At 42.0% G+C, this 19653-nt stretch overlaps 1 protein-coding gene across 2 annotated transcripts in view; it reads right to left on the bottom strand.

Moving 5' to 3' along the window:
• Positions 1-2585: 2585 nt before the first annotated feature.
• Positions 2586-19653, bottom strand: part of WDCP (WD repeat and coiled coil containing) — a 21513-nt gene continuing 4445 nt past the window's right edge. Inside the window, exons 2-4 of one of the 2 annotated variants that reach the window (XM_006744275.3) lie at positions 9524-11375; positions 6344-6461; positions 2586-4999 (exon numbers count right to left, since the gene is read on the bottom strand). In XM_006744275.3, the coding sequence (XP_006744338.2) occupies positions 4872-4999; positions 6344-6461; positions 9524-11356 (2079 nt within the window). In that variant the 5' untranslated portion in view covers positions 11357-11375 and the 3' untranslated portion in view covers positions 2586-4871. The remainder of the gene's footprint in view (positions 5000-6343; positions 6462-9523; positions 11376-19653) is intronic. The other variant, XM_081797122.1, reaches the window with a different exon arrangement.

Below are 19653 nucleotides of genomic sequence, written 5' to 3'. Positions count from 1 at the left end.
CTCATTTATATCAGGCCAGAATACATTTGATACCAAAACCAGACAAGCAAAGTGAAAGGAAAGGAAATTTACAGGCTAATCTTGAACACAGAACATGGAAGCAAGAATCCGAAACAAAATATTAGTAAACGGAGTCTGGCAATGTCTAAAAAATAAGCGTATCATGAACACACTGGGTTTATTCTAAGAATGCCAAGTTTGTTTCACACGAGAAAAATCTGTCGAATGAAACTTACCACAGATTAAAGGAGGAAAAAAATTGTGTTCTCAATAGATACAGAATCATTTGATAAAAAGCTAATACCATTTCATGATAAAAGTACTAAGCAAACCAAGAGGAAAAGGAAATTTTTAAACCTGAGAAAGGATATCTACCAAAAACCTATAGTGAACATCATTCTTAATGGTGATATAGCCCCTTTAAAATCAGGAATAAGGATACCCACCATCACTGCTTCTAGTCAACACTTCATCAGCAGATCTAGCTAGTGTAGTAATAGTATAATAATTAGAAAGGAAGAAACAAAATTGCCATTATTTGTAAATAATACGATTACCTACACAGAAAACCCAAAAAATCTACAAATAAATTATTAGAATAAGGGAGTAGAGCCAGATAATTGGATATAAAATTAACAAAAAGAAATTACATTTGTATATGCCAGCAACAGTTATAAAACATAATTTTTAAACAGTAGCAACAAAAAATATAAAATATCTAGAAATAAATGAACAGGTTGTGGAAAGACTTTGGCTTTTGGCCATGATGGAATAGTAGAGACCAGACCTAGCCTCTCAGCTGAAGCAATAAAAAAGAAATGGAGAGAATATATGAAACCACAGTTTTCAAGATGCTGGGCATGAAGCAACAAAGGAGGAATCTCTGGAAGATGGGAAACAAATGAGGTGAAGCTTACGATTTACCCCAGCTTACTGCCTTGAGAGTTTCCAGATGACACTGAAGAGAACCATTTGGAGCCCAGAGGACTCTCAGCTGAGAAGATGAGTTTGGGGAGACCAAAGTGGCTAGAGTTTGCAGGACAGAATATTGAACAGGAGTGAGCTACACAGAGAGAAAACTCAGAGGGTTCCCCTCAAGTACCCAACAGAATGTTGATTAAAGAAATAAATGTGAGGGGTGCCTGGGTGGCTCAGTTGTTAAGTGTCTGTCTTCGGCTCGGGTCATGATCCCAGGGTCCTGGGATCGAGCCTCACGTCGGGCTCCCTGCTCAGTGGGAAGCCTGCTTCTCCCTCTCCCACTCCCTCTGCTTGTGTTCCTTCTCTTGCTGTGTCACTCTCTGTCAAATAAATAATATCTTAAAAAAAAAAAAAAAGAAAAGAAAGAAATGTGAAAGGCAAACCTTTCATAAAAGGAAAGATAGATAAATGTGACTTCCTTAAAATGAACAGTTTGTTCAACAAAACACACCCTAAAGAGAAAAGACAAGACACAAAATGGGTGAAGATATTAGCCACACATAGTAACAACATCTAGAATATAAAACAAATCCCTACAACTCAAGAAGAAAAAGACAACTGGATAGAAATTGGGGCAAAAGAAACAAACAGGGGTTTTGCAAAAGAGAAAACTCAAATGGCCAATAAACAGATGAAAGATGCTCAATTTCACTGGTGGTCTGGAAATAAAAATTAGGATCACAATGAGAAACAATTTAAAACTACTCCATTGTCCTAAGTTAAGAAGCCTTGAACATGTAGAACAATAGGAGCTCTGATACATCGCTGCTGGGAGTGAAGACTGATGTGACCACCTGGGAAAATAATTTGAATTTACACACCCCTTGTGCTCCAGCAATTCCACATCTATGTCAAAGACCCCAGAGAGGGGACATGGGTGGCTTAGTCAGTTAAGCGTCTGACTCTTGATTTTGGCTCAGGTCAGGATCTCACAGTTGTGAGACTGAGTTCCGCCCTGCATGGGGCTCCGCGCTCAGCGTGGAGTCTGCTTGAGATTCTCTCTCCCTCTGCAACCTCCCTCGTTCACACGGGGCTCCCTCTCTTAAATAAATAAAATCTTAAAAAAAAAAAAAAAAAAAAGACCCTAGTGAGACTTCTCAAATACTTGCATCAGGACATACTTAACAAGAATATTCAAGGCAATATTGTGTATAATTGCAAAAATAAAACCAGGGAACGGCGCAAATGTGCACAGCAGGAAAATGGATATATTATGGTAACTCAAAACAGTGAAAATAATAGAACAAACACCTAACAAGCATGGTTCTTAGAAACAATAGTGAGTGAAAAACATTAAGCTGCAGAGGACTATATACAATATAACACCATTGTATAAAGCTCAAAAACAAGGGGAAATAAACACTATGTTGTTTAGGCCAATGTGTACAGGTGGTTGTGGTAAAAAAAAAAAAAAAAGAAAGGAATGGACGATCATTACAACAATCAAGAGATTAGTTACCTCTGGGGTGCAGTTATCTCTATAGAGAAGGATCCAGAATGGTTTCTAGTAATGTTCTGGTTCTTAAGTTAGGTGGTAGGTGGCTCATTTTATTATTAAGCCTTCCTGGGCACCTGGGTGGCTCTGCAGGTTAAGCGGCTGCCTTCAGATCAGGTCATGATCCTGGGGTCCTGGGATTGAGCCCTGTGTCCAGCTCCCTGCTCAGCAGGGAACCTGCTTCTCCCTCTCCCTCCGCGCTGCTTCTCCCTCTCCCTCCGCTACTCCCCCTGCTTGTGCTCTCTCTCTAATAAATAAATAAATAATTTTTTTTAATTAAGCCTTCCTATGCTTTATATGTATTGTGTGTATCAAATAATAAATACCCATACGAAATTTAGAAAAATTTGGGCACCAAACGGGATTTGTAAAGAACGTCTTTCCTTATGCAAAATATTCTCAACAGAACATTAAACAATAATTAAAAGATTATAGCTCTTCTGTCCCTGTATCCAAAGCCAGCAAATACTGGATTAACTTCTATTGCTCCAATGACTATAATAATAGCAGGGGCCAAGGAAACGTTCTTTTGTAGGAGAGTTGTCATGGAATCAGATTTGTTGTAAAGAAATACATAATTTATGTGCCAGACCATCCACCAGAAGAACTACAGAGACAATGTCCACAAACATGAAATCAAGAACTTCTCTTTATGCCAGCAGTAATCACAGAGAAAATACCATCAAAACATTCACAACGGCCACAACAAGCTTTAGGGACTTTATGGACTCATTCACAGGAATCTGACCAGGGAAATGGTGGATATAACTTGTACCTTGACGCACCCGCCCTGATCTTACTACGGGGTCCCCAGGCCCCCCAGGCATCCTAATAGTGTGCTTTCATCCCACCCAGACACTTCCTCTGCAAATGGAGCCAGGCCTCAGGCTGTCCTTGGCCACAGCTCTCAGGCACCTGATGACAGACCAGCGGCCTCCACTTCCATTATTCCAGCAGCCGCCTAATGCATTTGAACCACAAAATGGGCCCTTGCCTCTTTCCTATCCCAGTTCCATCTTCATAAACGGTAACAGATAGACAGGAGTCCCCAAGGGCACGAAACCTTTCTTTCCAGATAATTTTCAAGGGAAGGGGGGAAAAGATGCATATGTGCTAATGGAACCTCTCTGGCTGAAACAATTTATCTGCAGATGTGCCCTGACCAGCCACACACTCATCAATTTGTCAGGCTGCCGTCACTGAAATTTATGATCCTGTTTGAGAAGTGGTGTGTCCATCTGAGGTTGCATTCAGGGCTCTTTCCAGTTTACTAAGTTGGCACTTCAGCCCATAATTATAATAAGCTGGTACTTTTTACCTACCTCAGATTCAGTGAAATTTCCAATTTTCTGAACTACTTTCTCTCAGAGACTCTTTGCTGGTCTCTAAGACTTGAATGGAGGGAAAAGAGAAACATCAAAATGAAAGTGACAATTTAACTAAGGGAGCTGACTACTGGGAGAAAAATAGGATATTTTTATGATCCCAAAACTGGAAAAAGAAAAAAAAAAAAAAGGCATTTCAGGGAGAAAATCAGGAGTAGCCACAGCACGAAATCATGCCTTAGATGTCACCTGGGCTTGGCATCGCACTATTAGCATAAGCACATGCTCCAGTGGGGTCCAGTAGGGGTCAAAGCACTCGAAATTTCATTTGCAATTTGCCCAGGGCTAGTTTTTCGGACCTTAGTTGGCCAGAATTTTTTAAGGAAGCAAGAGAGTTAGGTTTAAATCCTGGCAGGTCCAGCCAACATCAGAACTACGTCCTGTTCTGCCCTGGGGACAGAAGTCAATCGATTTTTTTGTCTTCTTTTGAGCTCTGCTGATTCCTGCTGGTTTGGGGTAAGAAGGATATGTCGGAGCGTATGTTCTCCAGTACCTCCTACTCTCATCTCTAAGCCAAGGAAATGATCTATAACAATGCTGAAGTACCTTTTAAGTGCTTCTCTAACACAGCTTTAACAGTTTTGGGTAAGGGACAGAAAGCCTCAGAGAAACCATAAAACACAATCCATATGGCACCAGAATACTGTTTTGTTCTGGGAATTCTGCCCTTAGACAAAACCACACAGCCATGAATACGTAAACAACCACTTTTTGAGCCATCTAACAAAGACTGAGTTCTGCCAGAGAGCAGGGAGCTGCAGCCCAGGGCGGTGGGGGTGGGGTGGGGTGGGGGGACAAGGAGGAAAAGCGGCCGAGCCAACCACAGCAGGTGCTTCATCTCTGAGCGACTGTGCAAATCCCAGCTGAGGAGAGTCCACGGTGGAAAAGAGATATTGTCTGAATGGCCTCATCTGAAAGGGTATCAAGCCATACTGCCTAAATGGGTAGATCAGCCGGTGGCGTCTACGCTCTCGACAGTCAGGTCTCTCAAGACTTCAAGAGAAGGAGCAGGGTTAAGACTCTGAGACAGAGTCCGTGAAGACATTTGCGCTGCCATCTCTGATGGTTATTTCCTGGGTGGCTGTGAATGTTAACGGGATGAAGCCTTCGCTATCAGCACAGAGAAGGATCCAGTGCGAGTCTGCAAAGTGAAATAAACACACAGGAAACTTAGGATATCTCATCTTATTCTATGAAGAAGAAGAAGGCAGATTTTTTTTGAGGATAAGAATAGAGTAGTTGATAATATTGAACTGATCATTGTAAGACTGTGCAGACAACTGGGTAGACGGAAGGACTGAGCACTACTGAGGGTGACATTATATGGCAGGAGCGGGTATTGATGGCATTGACGACGTAGGCATAGCTAGGGGACATCCATCTTTACCCAGGCGAGGCATTTATCACTCAGTGCTATGCATCTGATTGTGTATATAGCGCACATGTGTTAGGGGTTGTGTGTGGAGTGTCCCTATCTACTCGCTCTTAAGCATTTCTCCAGAAACTAGGTGAAGGTGGGAACAGCTACTCTCTGGAGGAACCTTTACTCTTTAGATCATTACCAACCTCTAGACACCTAAGGACGCTTAGCTGACTACTGTTAGATTAGAATGGTCCAGATAATCCTGAATGGTTTGTTCTGCAGTAACCTAGGGCCAGTGGCCTTAACACATGCCTGGACCTTCTCTGGTTCTTTCAAATCTACTGTGCCTCACCTTTGACCCTGTAATTTCACTTCTGAAAAATCTATACTTTCCAAGAACAACATGTAAAATATGCAGAGAGGTTTTTATCAGTGCTATGTATGCTGCTGAAACTGGAAACCACTGGAAGGTCAAAGAAAATATGGTGAAGTGAAATATGGTACACCCGGAATGGAATAGTAACTCCACCCAGGACAGATGACAGTTATCAAATCATATCACAAAGGCATGTGTCAAAACAAAAAAATGCTGGTGCTAAAAACAGATCTCATGTTCAACATGGTGGCTACCATTAGAAGAATGAGGCATAAAAAACCCACCACGCTGTGCATTTCAAGAGTAGGCACAGCTCAGTTCGCTGGCATTTAGGGATACCCTTCTCATCCCATGTTTGCTGCATATTAAAATGACCAACTCCTTTAAGAAATATTCTGCAATGCTGCTATGATCTTTATGTTTAGTGCAACAAGTATATATGTGGTTTTAATGTCATTCCTTTGCAGCTGTTATATATTGCTTTGTAACTCTTCCAGGTTTTTCCTGTGTACATTTAGGTCTTCCAGCTAGGCTGTAAGTTCCTCAAGGGCGGAACCTGTATTTCCCATGTGTTTCGGTACCTATGATAGACTTGGGTATACAGTAAGCAATGAAAAATATTTGTTAACTTCCTCGTGAATCACTGAATGGTTTGTAAACTTCACCTTTATTATCAATGAAAGTTACAAAATAGATGGTAGAGGGAGGGAGTGTGGGGTAGAACCAATTTCTTGAATTCTACCTACCATGGAGCATTTCGACAAGAGAGAGGCCGAAAGTCTGCTGGACTGTACTGAGCCTTAGTTTGCCATTGCAGAGGAGTACAGCTCTTTTTTCAACAACAGGACCTACATAATAAGATTTCTTCAAATATAAAAATAAAAGTTGTTAAACTGATTGCAGAAGCAACAGAGTTAACATTTCTTTTTTTTTTTCCTTTTTTTTTTTTTGCGAGAGAGAGAATGAGAGAGAGCACGAGAGGGAGGAGGGCCAGAGGGAGAAGCAGACTCCCTGCTGAGCAGGGAGCCCAATGTGGGACTCGATCCCAGGACTCCAGGATCATGACCTGAGCCGAAGGCAGTCGCCTAACCAACTGAGCCACCCAGGCGCCCCTTTTTCTTTTTTTTTTTTAAGATTTTATTTATTTATTTGCGAGAGAGAGAATGAGAGACAGAGAGCATGAGAGGGAGGAGGGTCAGAGGGAGAAGCAGACCCCCCACTGAGCAGGGAGCCCGATGCGGGACTCGATCCCGGGACTCCAGGATCACGACCTGAGCCGAAGGCAGTTGCTCAACCGACTGAGCCACCCAGGCGCCCCAGAGTTAACATTTCTTAAGAACAGAATGTGTAAGTAGTTTTTTAGAATCCTATTTACTATCATTATAACTAAACCAGCTGTGGGGCGCCTGGGTGGCTCAGTCAGTTGGGCATCTGCCTTCGGCTCGGGTTGTGATCCCAGGGTCCTGGGACTGAGCTCCACATGGGCTCCTTGCTCAACTGGGAGTCTGCTTCTCCCTCTCCCTCTGCTCCTGGCCCCGCTAGTGCTCTCTCTCTCTCTCTCACTCTCCCTCTCTCAAATAAACAAATAAAATCTTTAAAAGGAAAAAAAAAAACTAGAACAGTTGTAAATAAGGAGCTTTTGGCTACATTATTTAACACAACAAAAGGATTAGATCTCAAAATATTTATGGGTTAAATACCATGACATTCCTACTTAAAATATTTTAGGAATTTAAAAAAAAAAAGAAGCAATTATGGCAAAATGTTAACAACTGTTAAATCCAGATGACAGATATTAAAAGGATTTCATTATGTAGTCTTTATGTTTACAATTTTTCATAATAAAGAATATGTTTGAAATTTTTCACAATAAAAAAATTTTAATTCAGTTTTTTTTTTTTTTTAAAGATTTTATTTATTTATTTGAGACAGAGAGAATGAGAGAGACAGAGAGCACATGAGAGGGGATAGGGTCAGAAGACGAAGCAGACTCCCTGCCGAACAGGGAGCCCGATGCGGGACTCGATCCAGGGACTCCCAGATCATGACCTGAGCCGAAGGCAGTCGCCCAACCAACTGAGCCACCCAGGCGCCCTTAATTCAGTTTTAAACTATTCTTTGGTTCATTTAAAAACCTACATCTGGAGTTGGTCAAACAGTAGTGTTTTTTTTTTAAGATTTTATTTTTATTTATTTGAGAGGGAGAGAGAGAGAGAGAAAGCAAGCAAGAGCACAACAGCAGGGGGAGGGAGAAGCAGATCCCCTGATGAGCAGGGAGCCGGCTGCGGGGCTTGATCCCAGGATCCCAGGATCATGACCTGAACCGAAGGCAGCCGCTTAACTGACTGAGCCACCTAGGCACCCCTATTGATTTCTATAATCTACAAAAACCTCTTTTTTTTTTTTTTAAAGATTTTATTTATTTACTTGAGAGAGAGAATGAGAGACAGAGAGCACGAGAGGGAAGAGGGTCAGAGGGAGAAGCAGACCCCCCGCTGAGCAGGGAGCCCGATGCGGGACTCGATCCCGGGACTCCAGGATCATGACCTGAGCCGAAGGCAGTCGCTCAACCAACTGAGCCACCCAGGCGCCCCTCTACAAAAACCTCTTATAAACTGATAACTTGGGGCGCCTGGGTGGCTCAGTCGTTGAGCGTCTGCCTTCGGCTCGGGTCATGATCCCAGGGTCCTGGGATCGAGCCCTGCATCGGGCTCCCTGCTCTGCGGGAAGCCTGCTTCTCCCTCTCCTCCTCCCCCTGCTTGTGTTCCCTCTCTCGCTGTCTCTGTCAAATAAATAAAATCTTAAAAAAAATAAATAAATAAAAATAAAATAAAATCACTCTTAAAAAAAATAAACTGATAACTCAATAGGAAAAAAATGAGCAATAGGCAATTCATATTCAATTGGCCAAAAACCATGAAGACATACTAATAGTAAAGGAAATACAAATGGATAAAAGTGAAAAGCACTTCACACTTATCAGACTGGTGGGGCTGTGAGGAAAAGGACAGTCTCCTAGGTTGAGAAGGGGTATGTGATGATGCATTAAGTAAAAAATCTTTTGAGAGGCAATCTGGCAACTCTGTGAAAAGTAGAAACATATATATATATATATACTCCTCAAATTAGCACTTCCACTTCTGGGAACCAACCCAACAGAAATAAAAGTAGGAATACAAACAGCTACATATAAGGGTACCACTACAGCAGGACTGGGAGTGACTGAAGAGAAGTGAAGAGCTAAAGGCAACGTGAATGTCCACCAAGGGCCCAGCTACATAAACGGTGTACTCTCAGCACAGAGAGTGCACCCTATGACCCCATTTTTGTAAAACAATTTTTGTAAAACACCACCACCCCTGCATCTATAGACCTCTGTATACAAAGAAGTGTGTAAGATTACAGGAGTATGAACTAAAATAATGGAGGGAGCCACGTTAAGCCGTGAATTAAAGTGAGTTATGGCAGGGGGCAGGGCCACGTTCAACGGGGAATGAAAATGTTCATGATAAAAACAGATCAGCTATGACCCCATTCATGTAATAATGATATATTTGCACATGCATTAAATCTTTCTAAATCGACCTAACCTTTCTCTCTGCAATGCATAAGGAAAAGTTTCCCACAGTGAAATAGCACAATAAGGAGAGTTCTTTTTTTTTTTTTTAAATATAAATTGCCAGGATGAGTACAATCATTCATATTTTACACCAGGCAGGTGACACAACCCCAGCGTACGCTGATATGCGTGCCCATCTGGCTGGCAGCCAACCAACCTAGAGGTAGAACTCGCCCGTAACGTAACACGCCCAGCTCATGAAGTTCAGCTACAACACCATCTTGCTCGTCAATGAGCTTTTCTTGTCAGTACCCACTGGCTGCAGGAGCTTTCACGTACAGGGGCAGCTCCTCAAAGGAGAAGTTACCTGATAAGCGACGTGCACATAGGGCGGGTCCTGAGAGCGTGGATACCCAGGAGAGGACTTCTCCTTTTGTAGAACGTCTGTGAGTTCAGAGAGACGTCGCTGCACTTCAGTCAGGGTCCTAGATAAAATTTCCATTTCCTTAGACAGCCGGGAAATTTCCTTTTCCCTTTGTAAGTTCTTGCTTGGAGGCCAATCAGGAGGTTCGGGAGTTGGGGTGTGGTGGGGTGTGCTGCTGGATCTGGCCAGCGTTACCGAGCGGTTAACGGGCTCAGCATCTAGAGCGTCAAGGGCGATGGGGCCGTCACAGACACTGGTGGGAGGACTTTTGATTTCTTTAATAAGGGTTTTTCCAGGCCTCCCACTTTGCCCCCTGCCATTAGCTGTTAAGAGCCCTCTGTTTGGGTGACAAAAATCTGGGGAAAGACTTTCAATTAGCTTTTTTCTCTCTGTTCTATTTAATAGAGTACTGAGAGTAGAGCCTCCACTCTGGTTTTCACGTGCTGTTGTTACTGGAGATTCTTCTTCCAATGTTACTTCTCTAACAGTCAAACGAATGATATATTGATCAGTCTTCGAAGAAGGAAGAAATGCTGAATCAGTGGATTTTTGTTCTCCTACCAAAATCAGTAATAACTTATCTGTCAAGAAGCATATGCCTTTCGGCTTTTCACTTCTCTCTAACTGAATCTGCCGGATATTTGGCACACACGATGGAATGACAGAATAGATAAAGATGACATGGTACGTATTGGAAGCCACCGCCAGCACCTGTGCTTTAGGATTAAATGCTATTAGATCGGGAGCCAGCATCCCGGGAATGGTGACTTTTCTGGTCTGGGTGACCTCTTTCTCAAAGGTCACAAGGACCAAATGTGAAGAATCCAGGCCGGTTCCTGTCAAGTAGTCCTTTTTTCTTAGACGAATAAGAGAACCACCCTCAGATCTGGCGGCATTGGAATGTATATGAGTTAGATCCAGAGAATCTGAAAAGGAAGAAGAAACGGGAGAAACTGAGGTTTCAAAGTGTGTTTCGGAAGCAACCGCCCCCTGATCTCCGGTGGGTGCTTCATCAGTAGCCGGTGAGGCACACAGACGGGTGTCTTCCCCACCAGCGGGAACATCAAAGGCTTCGGATGCATTTAAGCCACAAATCTTAGCTAGCGGAAGCTCAGTCACCACAGCGACCTGTGAGTCCGCGGTGGCTCCCATGGAGCGCACGTAGCTGTCCACAGCGAACACCGGGTAGAAGGAGCACCTGCAAAGAGTCTTCTGAGCACTGTCCCAAATATAGGAATGCAGGCTGCTGCCAACTGCCACCACCAGCCTCCGGCCATCCTGGGTCCAACAGGCACAGTGAATGAGGCCCCCCGTGTCGACGTCTCCTTTCACCCGGGGATCGTCACCGTGGACGCTTGGGAGGACGGACACATCCTGTGCCGTCAACACAGCCAGGACAGGACTCTTTGGATGCCACACACAGCCCTGGGGAAGGACAGGAAGTGATTCTCTAATCTCACAGGTCTGTGACATCAGCCATCTGCTTGTCTCCGTAGTGCTGGGACAGAGCTGCCACACAGCGACATGCTTCTTGTGCTGGATGGCGAGCACGGCGGGCACGTCGGCCACAGCAGGGGGTGCCCAGGACACTCCGTACACATGTTCAAACTGTCCAATGACCTTGGAGTCCCCAAACCTGGCCTCTCCACCGTGAAGCTGTAAATCAGTCAGGACTACCTGACGCCCATCAGTCCAGACAAGGCCATGAACTGGGTGTACTGCCTGATACAACGCATTCAGCCCCGTCCTGAGAAGTCTTCCTTTTCCCAACTCCATCCCTTTGGATACAGGTTGTCTGAAATCAGTAAAAAGGAAAGATTTACCAGGAGAATATAATCAGACAAATCCAAAATGTAGGACATTTTACAAGACAATTGGCTTAGGCCTTTCACAGGTCAATATTTCAAGGGGATAAAAGGATGAAGGAATTTGACAGATTAAAAGACACTACTGAGCCATAACAAGCAAATGCAATATATAAACTTTGATTGGCTCTTGAATTGAGGAAATAAAATTTTTTTGGAAGATTTATTTATTTGTCAGAGAGAGAGAGCGAGCACAAGCAAGGGGAGTGGCAGGCAGAGGGAGAAGCAGGCTCCCTGCTGAGCAAGGAGCCCGAGGTGGGGCTTGATCCCAGGACCCTGGGATTATGACCTGAGCCGAGGGCAGATGCTTAACCGACTGAGCCACCCAGGTATCCCAAGGAAATAAAATTTTCTATTAAAAAAAAAAAAAAGATATTTTTAGAATTGGAGAAATTTGAATATGCAACAGGTATTAGAAGATATTGTAGAGTTATTCATTTCCTTAAGTGTGAACATGGTATTGTGGTTATGTAGGAGAATGTCCTTACCATTAAAATATGATGCTGAAGTATTTGGGGTAAAGTGTCATGATGCCTACAGTTTGCTTTCAAACAGTTTAGCAAAAAACAAAACCATGAAACCCTATACATTTGATATAGAAATGCAGAGAGATCAAACAGATGTAGCAAAATGTTAATAATTCTTGAATACAGATTGAGGCTATATTGGGTATGGTACTTTCAACTTAAAAAAGTTTTCAAATTAGGGGCGCCTGGGTGGCTCAGTCGTTATGCGTCTGCCTTCGGCTCAGGTCATGATCCCAGGGTCCTGGGAAGGAGCCCTGCACTGGGCTCCCTGCTATGCGGGGAACCTGCTTCTCCCTCTCCCACTCCCCCTGCTTATGTTCCCTCTCTTGCTGTGTCTCTCTCTGGCAAATAAATAAATAAAATCTTTAAAGAAAAAAAGTGTTCAAATTAAAAAACTGAGGGGTGCCTGGGTGGCTTAGTCGGTTGAGCGTTCAAATCCTGATTTCAGCTCAGGTCATGGTCTCGGGGTCGTGAGACGGAGCCCCCGTTGTTGGGCTCTGAGCTCAGCAGGGAGTCTGAGGATTCTCTCTCTCTCTCCCTTTCCCTCTGCGTCTCCCACCACTCACATTTTCTCTTTCTCTCTCTCTAAAAAAAAAAAAATCAAAGCAAAACTGAGAAAGACTTCTTTCACCATCTAATTTCTATTCTTTTTTTTTTAGATTTTTTTTTTTTAATTTGAGAGAGAGAATGAGAGAGAGAGAGAGAGAGCACAGGAGGGGGGAGTGTCAGAGGGAGAAGCAGACTCCCTGCTAAGCAGGGAACCCGATGTGGGACTCGATCCCAGGACTCCAGGATCATGACCTGAGCCAAAGGCAGTCGCTTAACCAACTGAGCCACCCAGGCGCCCTCTAATTTCTATTCTTTCACTGGCAAACTGCATTAATTGATATTCACATCCCTGACTTTATTAGCACTTATTTCCTCAACTCCCTTCAAGAAGGTTTTTACCTCCACAGTGAAATGACACTCAACAAAGTCACTGTTGTCCTTCCTACTTCCTCATATTCAAATAGCACTTAATAATTTTCAGACCATTTTCACATTCCCTATCATTTGCTCCTTGCAACAATCTTTCACAATAATGCAAAGTTAGGAAAGTATTATCTTGCATTTTCTCATAATTTTTTTCCAGGCATTTAAATTACTAAAGTAGTACATGCTCACTGCAATGAAATTCAGACAAACCAGAAGTGTCTAAAATAAAATGAAACGTTTCTTCCTCCCCTATGCCAACACCTCCCCTCCCCAATCTCAAATCCTTGATAAAAGCACTGTTAACGATTTGGTGTGCAGCCTTTGAAACCATTAAAGAAACCTACCAAAAAATAAAAAAATAAAAAAAATAATAATAAAATAAGAAGAATTCTATTACGTGCTAAGTTTTTTTCCTTTTATTTCTTTTTAAAGATTTTTTTATTTATTCATTTGAGAGAGACAGAGTGAGCAAGAGCATAAGCAGGGGGGAGGGTTAGAGGGAGAAGGAGACACCCCCACTGAGCAGGGTGCCCGATGCAGGGGTAGATCCCAGGACCTGATCATTACCCAAGCCGAAGGCAGATGCCCACCCGATTGAGCCAACCCGGTGCCCCAGTTTGTTTTTCTTTTAAACAAAAAGTCAGGGTATAAGTCAAAGTTCCTGGGTACTAACAACAGAGACCACTCTGGCTAATTTAAGCAAAAAAAGGCGGCTCGAGAATCAGGCTCAGAAAACAAGCAGGAACCAAGTGTGGCTAGGCAGAATAAACCATGCCATCACTCTCTCCCCCACACATTAGCACCTGAAAATCTAACTTCAGTGCCCCTTCTTTGATGGCAATTGCTTAAGATGCCGAATGGGGGTCCAGGGGGAAACCTCCCACTGGCTAAGCCTAGCTTCCATGCCCTGCTCTAGCTGCCAGGATGGAGAGAGGGTCTCCCCACAAAGGCTTCTGTGATAGGGTGATGGGACTCTGCCTCCCACCAAGACTCACACAAAGGGCAGTTGCCCCCAAATTAGGGAAGGGGTTTTCAAAAAATGACAGTTACCACAAGGATCATATGTTACATATTATTCACTAATTTATTTTAAATCATGGGTACCTTTCCAAGTCAATAAAAATAGAGCTCCCTCAATCTTTTAAGTAGCTGCAAGGCATGCCATATTGTATCCAATGATTCCCCTGTAGGTGGGAATTCAGCTTTTCAGTTTTTATTTAGATGTGGATAGAGTCTAAAAGTTTGGTACTCAGTTCTCACCACTCTTTTCCCTTTTCCTTCCTTCCAATGTCACTTACTCTCGTGGGTTTTTTTTGTTTTGTTTTGTTTTTTTTGAGACAGAGTGAGAGAGAAAGGCAGAGGGAGAAGCAGGCTCCCAAGGAGCAGGGAGCCCGATGCGGGACTCGATCCCAGGACCCTGAGATCATGACCTGAGCCGAAGGCAGACACTTAACCATCTGAGCCACCCAGGCGCCCTACTCTCGTGTTTTTATCGTCTCTGTTTATTACTGTCAGGCCTCCATCTCTTCTCCTGGCTTCCTTGCTGAGCTGCAGTGTTATTTGTCTATCTGTTAGGCTTCACATTATGGCTGATATTAGCCCTGCCCACACTCATTTCAAACCGGATGTGCATACAAGAAAAAAAAAAATGGTTTTTTTGCTCTCAACAGCAGCTCCTTAATGGATATCACCATTCTCATATTCACTCAGGCTAAAAACTCGGGACTCCATTTGACTGCTCTCCTGTACTCTCAGTTAGTCGTCAAATCCTACTAATTCTTAGAACTGTTTCTGAATCCAGTCCTTGTCATTCCCACCAGCACTCTCCTGAATCAATCACTGGCACCTCTAACCTAGATGACTGCAATAATCTCCTCCTACTTGGTTTCCCTACCTCTGGCTTTCTTCAGTCCATCTTGTGCAAAACCAATCTTAAAATGTCCTTTTAAGTATATCATTTATCAGCTTAAAAATTGGCAGATATTAAAAAAAAAACTGGCAGACGTTACCTACTGCCTAGAGCTGCGCTGTTCAATACAGTAGCTACGAACCGCGTGTGTTTTGTAAATTTAATTAAAATTTTTAAAAATCCAGTTGCTCCGTTGCACTAGCCCTTTTTAAAGTGGTCCACAGTTACATGTGGCTAGTGGCTCTCATATTGTACAGGGCAGAACAGAACATTTCCATCGTGAGGAAAATTCTGCTGGACAGCACTGGCCTATAGGATAAAGTCTGAATTCCTCAGTTGGGCATTCAAACCCCTGCCCAGTGTGGACCTACCTATCTCTCCAGTCTTACTTCTGTTTATTCATCTTCACAATTACAATGGCTGGCCCATTCAAAACACATAATAAATGACAGGTGAAGTGACGGCCCCGCTTAAATACCATCTCCTCCAAGAGGTCTTCCTTAATCATCCTGCTAAAGCTGATACTTTCCTGCTCTTAACGCCTATAGCCCTTATAGTCTAAAGCACTCGTGTGACATCTTCAGTTTATTACCTGCAATTACCAGTCCCTCTTTCATGCACTACCTCAAATTTCACAACTCACACACAAAGTCCTTGCGAGTAGAAACCAGACTTAACTTCTTTGCCTATCAGTTCCTAGCACATTTCATTAAGTGCTGGCAAGTACTTTCAGATGGATTGCTCCGTATCCATTATATCCTAAAAGGAGTTTCCAATTGGGTCATGGTATTGCCAGGGGTTGTGTTGTGATCACATTTTTGTTTGTTGCTTTAGGCTCTTATGATACTGTCAGTAAACCTCTTTGAACTGTATTTGGACGTTCTTTCTAAGTCTGTTAAATAATCCAGGCTCTTCAATAACAACTAAAACGACGGGGGATATATATTAAGAGATATTTCCCTCCCCTACAGGGCCATATAGTCCTAATGCAGCCATACACTAGCATTTCTCATTTTTTGTGATTTAAAAAAAAGAATGGTTAAGCAACCATACATATTAGCACAAGTTCCCAGGTCTTAAAGAACTCATAGTCCCAGTTCTTAAAGAATTCATACTGTCATTTAAATCATGAGGACAAACAATATATTTATATAATTTTTTTTAAGATTTTATTTATTTGACACAAAGAGACACAGGGAGAGAGGGAACACAAGCAGGGGGAGTAGGAGAGGGAGAAGCAGGCTTCCCGCCGAGCAGGGAGCCCGATGTGGGGCTCGATCCCAGGACCCTGAGATCATGACCTGAGCCGAAGGCAGACGCTTAACGACTGAGCCACCCAGGCGCCCCTTTATAATTTTAACATTCTATAAAACTAATGTAGGATTTTGCAACAATCAAATGTTTCCTTCCTGGGGTAGTTCCAGGGGGGAGAAACATCTTTTTTTTTTTTTTTAAAGGTTTTATTTATTTATTTATTTGAGAGAGAGAGCACATGAGAGGGGGGAGGGTCAGAGGGAGAAGCAGACTCCCTGCCGAGCAGGGAGCCCGATGTGGGACTCGATCCAGGGACTCCAGGATCATGACCTGAGCCAAAGGCAGTCGCTTAACCAACTGAGCCACCCAGGCACCCGAGAAACATCTTTATTTCTGGTGATTATTATAATGTAGAGTCTATATCAGTGCCACAGTATGAAAATTTTTCCTTGAATCATCTTATGCACAGAACCTGGTTTACTGTTGCTTTAGTGAACTTCAAGTTCAGATGCACCAAAAGTTGGCTTTGCCTTAGTATTCAGCCAAAATCTACTATTTGGCTTGGATTTCAGCCTTTGGAAAACTGAACAGCCTAATGCTAGCATCCCTGAACAGTGTGTCCACACATATCTAAGATAATGAGGTCAGATGAGAATAAGGCAGTAATGAGAATAAGATGGATATTCTAACTTATCTAAATGATAAGTATTCATTTCCAAATACAGACAAACATGACAAGCATTCTTTATTTAAAAGGCAAAAAATTGCCTCAGGTACATCCTATTTCAAAATTCTACCAGTGAGTTGATATATATATATATATATATATATATATATATATATATATATATATCTCAACTTGAGATCACTGAGTGTGTGTATATATATATATATATATATATATATAGGCTGCAGGAATAAAATGTTGCAATAATAAATGACTGTGACAGATTAGTTTTAGGACAAAAACAAGAACTTTCACACAGTTGACTTACTGAGAAATAGACTAGCATAATATAAATATTAAAAAAGAGTACATTAGGGGGCACCTGGGTGGCTCAGTTGGTTAAGCGACTGCCTTCGGCTCAGGTCATGATCCTGGAGTCCTGGGATCGAGTCCCACATCAGGCTTCCTGCTCAGCAGGGAGTCTGCTTCTCCCTCTGACCCTCATGATCTCTCTATCTCATTCTCTCTCTCAAAATAAATAAATAAAATCTTAAGAAAAAAAAAAAAGAGTACATTAGGTAACTTAAAGAAAAACATTTTTTTGATCAACAGATGTCTATGAAATTTATTTTTTTAGATTTATTCATTTACAGAGAGAGCACATGAGTGAAGGGAGGGGCAGAGGGAGAGGGAGAGAGAGAGAGAACCTCAAGCAGACTCTCTGCTGAGCGCAAAGCCCAACACAGGGCTCTATCCCATGACCCGTGAGATCAGGACCTGAGCTGAAATCAAGTCAGACACTTAACCAACTGAGTCACCCAGGTACCCCGATGTTTATGAAATTTAAATAAAAGTATAAAGCACAGTGACAGAAATTAATTCTAATTCTAATCTTGGTAAAATTATTCATTATGTTAGTATTCATTAAACAAAAATATTTAAGAACTGTGTTTAAGGGCGCCTGGGTGGCTCAGTCCTTAAGCGTCTGCCTTCGGCTCAGGTCATGATCCTAGGGTCCTGGGATCCAGCCCCGCATCGGGCTCCCTGCTCAGCGGGAAGCCTGCTTCTCCCTCTCCCACTCCCCCTGCTTATGTTCCCTCTCTTGCTGTGTCTCTGTCAAATAAATAAAATCTTAAAAAAAAAAAAAAAAAGAACTGTGTTTAACTTTTAAGGTTTTTTTTAAAGATTTTTTAAAAAAGATTTTATTTATTTGAAGAGAGAGAGACAGTGAGAGAGGGAACACAAGCAGAGGGAGTAGGAGAGGGAGTAGCAGGCTTCCTGCTGAGCATGGAACCAGATTTGGGGCTCGAACCCAGGACCCTGGGATCATGACCTGAGCCGAAGATAGACAATGCCCAGGCACCCCGCCCTTTTACTTAAGATTTTTTAAAGTAATCTCTATATCCGATGAGGGGCTTGAGCTCATAACCCCAAGATCAAGAGTCACAAGCTCTACCCACTGAGCCAGCCAGGCACCCCTAACTTTTAGTCTTTAAATTCTATTTAGCTATGGGTCATTTAAGTAAACATCCTAACTGGGAATTATTCACAAGTTGTGAGAATGAATTAAAGGCAGGCAGTGAACTCGTCACCAGTTTTCATGAGGTGGAAAATCTCCAAAATTCCTGATAAATCATTTTCAGTCCAGACATAATAATGAAAAAGAATGAAGGAAAAAGTGTTAAATAAAAATGAGGTACCCAAAATACCTTGCAGCTGAAAGGAAGTGGCTTTTTAGCACTGAAAGTGTGTAGTTTGGTGACCACAAGTACAATCCAGGAACACCAGTATTGCTGAGAAATTATTTTTCCTATAAAATAAGCTCAAACCTTTGAAATGTAATGATGACTATAATGTTGTTTTTTTAATAATGTTTTAATAATAAATTTTTAATAACAGGAATGAAATTTCAGATTTTTCTTTTGTCTCACAGGTTCATTTTATGATTGCCTCTGTGGAATACTAGTTTTTACACTTGGCCATTTATGCACCCAAAATGTATTTTTTGGGCACCCCTAGTTCAAACTTCCCTGATCACAAACAAGATACTAAAAATCAGTAATTTAGGCAAAATAATAACAATGCTCATGGTAGCAGTTCTTGGTTCAAAGTTTCAAGACACTAACAGGAATCACGTAAACAAAAAATGTGCACTCTGACTACTAATCCTGTGTCTAAGTTACTGTAATCACAATTTTTGGGTGTAGCCTTGCTATGATGCTATGATGAATTGGGGAGAGCCAATAAAATATGCAAGATGCACTTAAAGCCTGAAATGAATCAACTCATCATGGATTCACCATGGAGTTGATCAATACAGTAGATGGCTGCCCCAAATCCTTTTTGTAAATACATTATATAACAATTGTATATAATATCATAAATGTGCATAAAGATTAAAATCTTATAAAATTAAATGCAAAAATCTAATTCCAAAACACACTGTTATTTGACAGAGTGATCATTTTTATTGCAATTCAGGATCCAACACATCTTAAAAGAATCTCCTTTTTAAGGTTTTCAAATAGTTTTCTTTCATCTATATTCTTCCTTTAAAAGAAAAAAAAAAAAGAACCCAAACATGGGTATTTGTATATATTTACATAAATATGCAAACAAAAATCGGGAATGATACACACCAAAACTGTTCAAGATAGATAACTAAAATGGAGTGGGGTGATGTAAGAGGTAAGATGGGACTCTTTTATTTGTGTTTTTGAAAAAACTGTTTTATAATAAGCATGTATTCAAATAGACTTTTTGTGATTGAAAGAAGGAAATAAAGATTTAAAGATTTTATTTATTTATTTATTTGACAGAGAGAGACACAGCGAGAGAGGGAACACAAGCAGGGGGAGTGGGAGAGGGAGAATCAG

The sequence above is a fragment of the Leptonychotes weddellii genome, chromosome 10, assembly GCF_054177405.1.
Source record: "Leptonychotes weddellii isolate Sample4059 chromosome 10, ASM5417740v2, whole genome shotgun sequence".
Lineage (NCBI taxonomy): Eukaryota > Metazoa > Chordata > Mammalia > Carnivora > Phocidae > Leptonychotes > Leptonychotes weddellii.
The sequence above is the reverse complement of the archived record's forward strand: the minus strand, read 5'-3'. Positions and strand labels throughout refer to the sequence as shown.